Here is an 8765-nt window from a genome sequence, read left to right as displayed (position 1 = left end):
TATTGGGAAGATAGATGATGTGTTAAGAGGGATATAGAAATGTAGTCCTTTGGGTATGAGAAAAGTCATCATGCATTTGTGTGACCTTTGACTTGCTTTATGGTGAGACAACTTCAGACTTAAATAAGTCTAATAATAGCTTCCAGAGTCCCTTTCTGTCAAATGCTCACCCTCAGACAGATTTTTCCAACTGTCCATGCAATACAAAATTTTCATCTGTACAGACTGAATTTGGGGAAAAATAAAAACACTATTATCTCCTATCCCTCATTTTATTCATCCTTCATTGTACCCATCATAGATCCATAGTACGTGAGGGTTCTTCAAAAAGTTCACAGAAAAATAGAATTATGATAATGTGCATTTTTCATGAACTCTTTGAAAACCCTGCCAATTTCACATGAAAAAATAGCATTAAAACTAGTATTATCTAATGGGTGGTAGTAAGAACTAAAGAAACCAATTTTGATGCCATTTCTTATATAAAAGCACTAAACAATTAGTTTTTGCTATTTCCATAAATGACCATGTCATTATATCCCCTATGCCACCCAAATCTACCTCTGATGTCTCACCTTTTTTTTACAGGCAGAGTTAGACAATGAGAGAGAGAGACAGAGAAAGGTCTTCCTTTTCCATTGGTTCACCCCGCAATGGCCACTGCAGTGATCCAAAGCCAGGAGCCAGGTGCCTCCTCCCGGTCTCCCATGCGGGTGCAGGGCCCAAGGACTTGGGCCATCCTCCACTGCACTCCTGGGGCAGTGCAGAGAGCTGGACTGGAAGAGGAGCAACCGGGACAGAACCAGTGCCCCAACGGGAACTAGAACCTGGGGTGCCAGTGCCGCAGGCGGAGGATTAGCCAAGTGAGCCGCGGCGCCGGCCATGATGTCTCACTTTTTATCATTCATTTTGTGCCTTAACTCACACAAATCATCCACTCATTTTAAGATTGTAATACATGTTCATTGGCTATGAATATTATAATGCAATGATGAGTATTATATTACATAAATATAGTGATGTCTGACATTTGAAATAATACATAGGCTTTTTTTTTAAAGATTTATTTTATTTATTTGAAAGACAGAGTTACAGAGAGAGGTAGGGACAGAGAGATAGGTCTTCCATCCGCTGGAAGAGGAGCAGCCAGGACTAGAACTGGTGCTCATGTGGGATGCCAGTGCTTCAGGCCAGGGTGCTAACCCACTGCGCCACAGCGCTAGCCTATATAGGCTTTTAAGAAACAGAACCATAAAGAGTGAGAACATGCCAACTATACGCAAGGAGAGAATGGCAAAAAACACAAAAATAAAAAGCTTGATAAAGTCTTAACAGAATTTTTGTGTATCAATGAAGTTGTGAAGGTGGACAATAATAAGGAGAGCATTCCAAGAAAATGAACACCGATGTGAGCATCACAGCTATAGCCTGGTTTCTCAGGTTTTAAAAGAGTCTAATTAAGCAGGGTAATTGAACAATTTGATGTTTGTGCTTCGGATGCCTTGCAGGATACATCCTGTGAGAGGAGAAAGGGTGAAGTTGTTTGAGTTTACTTAAACCAGTTCATTCTATCCTCCTAATAGATCAGGTGGGTAGGTGGATGGGTGGTGTGTGTGTGTGTGTGTGTGCACATGTGAGACAGAGAGAGATTATCTACTCGGCAAAGTTTTAAGTGCAAAATCTTACTGAGGCTGGTACACTACAAGTGTGTTGGGTTGAACATATGCATGTCCAAATTTATCTGAAGACTATGATTTTTTTTTACAAAACTCATCAGGGATTGTTTTTATGCCACCTTTACCCTAAAATTAAGGTGAAAAAATAATTCTCAACAATCGAGCGCTTAAGTGTTAGTATGTTGTAGCAGGTGGAACTTTGGAGCTCATCAGAACCATATCTGAAGTCCAAGCCTACCACTTATTGCTGCTGTGAGTTTGGGGAAATGACTTTGTCTTTCTGAACATCATTTCTTCATCTGTAGGAAAGAAAGAAAACCTTTCTTCATAAGAGAACCATTCACAAGTCACGTAAAGTCTAGGATCTGAAGGCCTCATGGGGCATCCTGACTTCACACTCAGCCCTTCCCAGCTATCTGATGGAGAAGGGAGGAGGAATAGAGCAAAACAAATCAAGCAAATCATCAGTTACTTCCTGCCTTTTGCAGAGCCTGAAATTAGGGACCTGGATTCAGACGCGGAGGTCTACATCCGGTTCCGCAGCCTCTCAAGTGAATCTCCCCGTTAGCTCCGATTCCTCCCCTCCCCGCTGTCTCACACTGACATTATGTACACAGCGTCCACGCCATGCAGTTCAGAGTTGAGGAGCCTGAGTCCCCGTAAGTCAGCTCACTTGTAGCAGGTATGAAGGAGATGAAACCAGTGCTCCAATCTCCAAGTACAGAGCTCACGGCCTCTCTCAGCAGGGAAGTTATTTCTTTTGGGGAAAAACATCACCTGTAAGATTTCTAAAATTTCTATAGGTTCTTGTCAAAATGTATTCTGGCACAGTGCAGAAAACAAACGTTGAAACAAACTAAGAACCTATAAATGATACTTTTTTCTTCCTTTTAGAGAATCTGGAACATTTTGACTCTCAAATCAGCTTAAGTGACAAGAGGAGATGAAAATATTTACTTAGAGCAGAAAAAAAAAAAAAAAACAGGAAAAAATGTCTATTATATTGGAAGTTTCAGACCCAAAGCACCACACTGAACCTTGGTAATGGTATCTTTTTATCATTACTTACCATATTTTATTTCTCAAAATAGTTCTATAGGAAAAGAACAGCTGAATTATTTTGTGCGTGATAATTTTACTTGAACACCAAACTGATTGAAATCTTAAAAATGTGGACAACTCAACAAACTGCAAACATTATTGCTATGTGAGAAAACTTCTGAATTGCATTCTAGGGGCTAGGAGAACAACAAAATAACTCACGACTGCTTTCACATGACATAGCCTGAAACGAAAGAGGAAAAAGAATAAATCATGGAGGTAACCAATGCAACCCCAGTAAAAGAATTTGTTTTCCTGGGCCTAAGCCAGAATCAAGACGTGAGCGTGGTCTTATTTCTTTTCCTCCTGTTGGTGTACATGACAACCCTGCTGGGGAACCTCCTCATCACAGTCACTGTCACCTGTGAGTCACGCCTCCACACCCCCATGTACTTCCTGCTCCGGAACTTATCTGTTGCCGACATCTGCTTTTCCTCTATCACAGCTCCCAAGGTTCTGGTGGATCTTCTGTCCAAGAGAAAGACCATCTCCTTCAATGGCTGCTTCACTCAGATGTTTTTCTTCCACTTGATTGGAGGGGTGGATGTATTTTCATTGTCAGTGATGGCTTTAGATAGATATGTGGCCATCTCAAAGCCCCTGCACTACGTGACCATCATGAGTAGGGGCCGGTGTGTTGGATTAATAGCTGCTTCCTGGGTAGGGGGCTTTGTCCACTCCATTGTGCAGATCTCCCTGTTGCTCCCACTCCCCTTCTGTGGACCCAATGTCCTTGACACTTTCTACTGCGACGTCCCCCAGGTCCTTAAACTTGCCTGTACAGACATAGTAGTACTTGAACTGCTAATGATTTCCAATAATGGACTGCTCACCACACTGTGGTTTTTCTTACTCCTGGTGTCCTATTTGGTCATACTCTTATTACTAAGGTCTCAGGCAGGAGATGGCAGAAGGAAAGCCATCTCCACCTGCACCTCCCACATCACTGTGGTGACCCTGCACTTTGTGCCCTGCATCTATGTCTATGCCCGGCCCTTCACTGCCCTCCCCACTGATAAGGCCATCTCTGTCACCTTCACTGTCATCTCCCCTCTGCTGAATCCCCTCATCTACACCCTGAGGAACCACGAGATGAAGTCAGCCATGAGGAGGCTCAGAAAAAAACTCGGGCCTTCTGACAGTGAATAGACTGGCCATTCCTTCCCATCACCACCTTTAGAAAGGTATGCACATTAAATAAACTTTATTTGCTAATTAACTTTTCTGTTTCTACTAAAATGCAAATGACTATCAAAGATGCTGATCAGTCATCTAAGTAAAAAGCCTGATTTCCTGTAACAGTGGTAGAAAAATAAAATTGTCAGCAGAAGAGGTTATATCTTTTTTGCAATAAAGCCTTGGAAGAAATAAAGGAAAAGGAAACAGAGCCAAAACACACTCAGACTCTCCCAGCCCATTCCTGCAGTGTTACCAGGAAGATAGCAAAGACACATGTGGGAAAAATGGTACAGCTTGAGCCCTGGGATTCCATAAGGTCTTTCACTAAGTACTCACATCCTAATTAAATAAACACATCCACATCAACTTCTTTTTCCAATTCTGTAATCGGAGCAAATTAAGTAATTATCACCTGAAGATTTTTTTCATGTAAATTCCGCACTTCAATGGTTAACAGAAAGTACCTGAGAACTAACACAGCTTGAGTTAAAATATAAACCTCACAGTAGATGAGTTCTGTGACCTTGAGCAAAGACCATACCTGCCCCTCTGAGCCACAGACTCATTGACCACCTGTCCAACGCACTCCCTCAGCAGCACTTAAAGCACTCAAAGGCTCTAGCACAACACTCAGGAACCTCCTTTGAATAGCCTGTTCTGTTTCTTCCTATCTTTCCCAGTAGAATTATGCTTTGTTTATTGTTGCATCTCCTTCAACTGGCACAAGTGGAATACAGTAAACACTACTAAAATATATTGAATTATAACACTCATAGAATTAGCACTGCCCATCACTTCTCTTAAAATCTTTGGAGGGTATGTTTAAGGAAACAGTCCATTCAAGGTGAGAGTTGTCGCCAGCAGGTTAAGACATCACTTGATGTGCAGAATCCCTAACTGGGGGACTGTTTCAAGTCCTGACTACTTTGCTTCCAGTCCACCTTCCTGCTAACGCATCCTGGGGTGCATCAGATAATGACCCAAGTGTTTGGGTCCCCGCATCACACATGGGAAACCTGGATGAAATTTCAGGCTGATGGCTTCAGCTTGGCACAGCCCTGGTTACTGCAGGCATTTGTGAAGTGAACCAGCTGATGGAAGATTTTCTCTCTATCGCCCTTACTCTCACTGAGTGTGTGTGTGTGTGTGTGTGTGTGTGTGTGTTTGTATGTCTCCCCCAGCCCAAACACCTGTTACTGCGACTTTCCAGTAGGTGAAAATAAACAAACATTTTAAATAAAAAATAACCAAGTTTCCTTGGAGAAATGGGCAATACCAGCGCTGGAACAGGGAATATTCTACGTGAGTCTGTGGCATCTTCTAATGCCAAAAAGCAAAGAAACACTCAAAAAATTAAATCACTGAGGGTCTATCAAAGGGACACAGGATACAACCAAAAGAGTTCCTGATGCCTAAGCAGCTCATGTTAAGAGCCTCAGGTGGTCACTGACATCTTACATAAGAGTGTTAATTGTTAAATTAACAACAGGAGTCACTGTACACTCACTAACTCCCCATGCAGGAGCTCTGTCCACCATGAGTTGTATTATGAGAGTTAACTGTAAAATGTGTTCTCAAACAGGTTTTGTGTGTGTGTGTGCAAATTGTTGAAATCTTTGCTTAGTATAGAGTTGGTCTTCTGTGTATAAAGTTAATTGAAAATGGATCTTAATGGAGAATGGGACTGGGAGCTGGAAAGGGAGGAGGTGGAGGGGTGGGAGTGTGGGTAGAAGGGCAGGTATGGTGGGAAGAATCACTATATCCCTCAAGCTGTACTTATGAAATTTGTATTCCTTAACTAAAAGGTTTCTTTGGGGAACAAAAGAGTCTGTGAGTATTAAACACCTGACAGGTGGTAGGAGCTCCAAAACTAGTAGTGATTGCAATGATGATGGCTAGTCTGTGCTAACAGCCACTCTGCAATGTAACAATTATGTTTCATTAATTACACAGCTGACTCTTCAGACTGTCAACATGGACTTAACTCATAGAGATGTTACAGTTTCTCAATTAAACTAATAACTTTTCTTTTTTTCTTTTTTTTAACTTTTATTTAATGAATATAAATTTCCAAAGTACAGCTTATGGATTACAATGGCTTCCCCCCCATAACATCCCTCCCACCCGCAACCCTCCCCTTTCCCACTCCCTCTCCCCTTCCATTCACATCAAGATTCATTTTCGACTCTCTTTATATACAGAAGATCAGTTTAGCATACATTAAGTAAAGATTTCAACAGTTTGCTCCCACACAGAAACATAAAGTGAAAAATACTGTTTGAGTACTAGTTATAGCATTAAATCACAATGTACAGCACACTAAGGACAGAGATCCTACATGGGGAGTAAGTGCACAGTGACTCCTGTTGTTGACTTAACAATTTGACACTCTTGTTTATGGCATCAGTAATCACCCTAGGCTCTTGTCATGAGCTGCCAAGGCTATGGAAGCCCCCTGAGTTCACCGACTCTGATCATATTTAGACAAGGCCACGGTCAAAGTGGAAGTTCTCTCCTCCCTTCAGAGAAAGGTACCTCCTTCTTTGATGACCCGTTCTTTCCACTGGGATCTCACTCGTGGAGATCTTTCATTTAGTTTTTTTTTTTTTCCCAGAGTGTCTTGGCTTTCCATGCCTGAAATACTCTCATGGGCTTTTCAGCTGGATCCACATACCTTAAGGGCTGATTCTGAGGCCAGAGTGCTGTTTAGGACATCTGCCATTCTATGGGTCTGCTGTGTGTCTCACTTCCCATGTTGGATCGTTCTCTCCCTTTTTGATTCTATCAGCTAGTATTTGCAGACACTAGTCTTGTTTATGTGATCCCTTTGGTTCTTAGTCCTATCATTATAATCAATTGTGAACAGAAATTGATCACTGGAACTAGTGAGATGGCATTGGTACATGCCACCTTGATGGGATTGAATTGGAATCCCCTGGTATGTTTCTAACTCTACCGTTTGAGGTAAGTCAGCTTGAGCATGTCCCGAATTGCACATCTCTTCCCTCTCTTATTCCCACTCTTATATTTAACAGTGATCACTTTTCAGTTAAGTTTCAGCACTTAAGAATAATTGTGTATTGATTACAGTATTCAACCAAAAGTATTAAGTAGAACAAACAAAAAAAAAAAAATACTAAGAGGGATAACATATTAAGTTGTTCATCAACAGTCAGGGCGAGGGCTGATCAAGTCACCGTCTCTAATAACTTTTAAAAAAGAGTTCTTATGGCCAGAGCTGGAACAATCCACATCACAAAATATATAAGGTAGTGTTAGATTATAACCCAAAGTATATAAATTAAATATCCATGAGTTCATGTACATATAAATGATTGAATAAATAATTAAATGGAGGATAATATATAAGTCTCACATACAAAAGAATTTCAAATAATATAGTTTCCTCAAGCACATGAAGCATAGCTCCAAATTCTTAGGAGCTGTGAATAATGGTCTCCTCCTAAAGGGTACAATATGGAACTGGAGGGAGAAAACCCTGGAGAAACATAATGAAGACTACCTCGGCCATGTGTTCAAAGTTTGTATCATCAATGATAAATATAGTAAAGGCATGGACCCTTTGATATGATGTGATGAAAATGATACTTTACCTCTGTATTCTTTCTCCTAACAACCTGCAACCTCTGACTATTGTGAGAAAATCATCAGACTAACCCAAAGTAAGGGACATTCTATGAAACATCCTCCCAGGACTCCTTAAACTGTAAAAGTTGTCAAAAACAAAGGAAGTCTGAGAAATTGTCTGAGTTGAGAGGAGCCTTGAAATGTAACTTCTTAATTAAGAAGTTAACTTCTTAATTATTCCCAATGAAACTGTCTCACCATCAGAAGAATTTCTCCACAGCCACATCCAATTATAACCCTTCTGATAATTCTCACACTCATCCTGGGATTAAAGAATTGATAAATGTGATGGGGCACTGTGAATCAGCGTGGAGGAGTCAACACAGTATCCCTTCATCTGCCCTTTGCCACATCAAGATAGAAGACACTGAAATCAATGGCCTTAAGAGAGAGTTCAGTAGGATTTTCTGATTTCCACGGTTTGTGTGAATTTTATTTAACACGCTGAAGTTCTTGAAAGAAGGCTGGAGACTTTAGGTAAGAGACATAACTCCACGTGAGCATTTGTGCTATGACGTCTGGGTGTCTATAACACAAAAACGAAAACAAAATTGAAATCAATAAGATTCATAAATGCATTTTCACTACAAATTATATAAGATGTACATAAGATGCTGAATTTTCAGGTAGAACATTTAGTAACAGCACAGATTAGAAACATTAGCAAAGAGGAAATTGTGAAAGGCCAGACATAAAGATGAGGTCAGCTTGGAACTGAAGAAAAGGCAGCTTCATTTCAGGAGATCTCTTAAATTATACACAGAAAAGTGGTTTCAGATTTCCTTCCTAAATTTTTCAGACTAAAATCAACAGAAGTCATTCTCGCTCTAAATTTAACTTATATTTTATCTGAGAGACAGAGAGAGGAAGACATAAAAAAGAGAGAGAGCTCCCAAACAGCATTTCATTCCCCCAAATGCCAGAAGCCAGGAGCTCAATCCATACCCCCCAACTTGGATGGCAGGGATTCAAGTACTTGAGCATAACCTGCTGCTAAGGGGTGTGCTCATTAGCAGGAAGCTGGGATTGGGAGGGAAGCTGGGACTCAAACCCAGGCATTCTGATATGGGATGCAGGTGTCATAACTGGCACCCAATTCCTGCCCGCTTATCCTAAATTTAAATATAGGGAGAAAATGTGATATTTTAAACCCTCAGAAAT

At 40.8% G+C, this 8765-nt stretch overlaps 1 protein-coding gene across 1 annotated transcript; it reads left to right on the top strand.

Moving 5' to 3' along the window:
* Nucleotides 1–2990: 2990 nt before the first annotated feature.
* On the top strand, nt 2991–3926 carry LOC100348376 (olfactory receptor 4D10). Its single transcript, XM_002709001.3, has one exon. It carries the CDS (start codon nt 2991–2993, stop codon nt 3924–3926), a length of 936 nt encoding a protein of 311 aa, XP_002709047.3.
* Nucleotides 3927–8765: the final 4839 nt, after the last annotated feature.

The sequence above is a fragment of the Oryctolagus cuniculus genome, chromosome 1, assembly GCF_964237555.1.
Source record: "Oryctolagus cuniculus chromosome 1, mOryCun1.1, whole genome shotgun sequence".
NCBI classification, from domain to species: Eukaryota; Metazoa; Chordata; class Mammalia; order Lagomorpha; family Leporidae; genus Oryctolagus; species Oryctolagus cuniculus.
The sequence above is the reverse complement of the archived record's forward strand: the minus strand, read 5'-3'. Positions and strand labels throughout refer to the sequence as shown.

Excerpts from the sequence above, each read along its gene's own strand:
- LOC100348376 (XM_002709001.3), top strand. The coding sequence starts at position 2,991 with ATGGAGGTAACCAATGCAACCCCAGTAAAAGAATTTGTTTTCCTGGGC.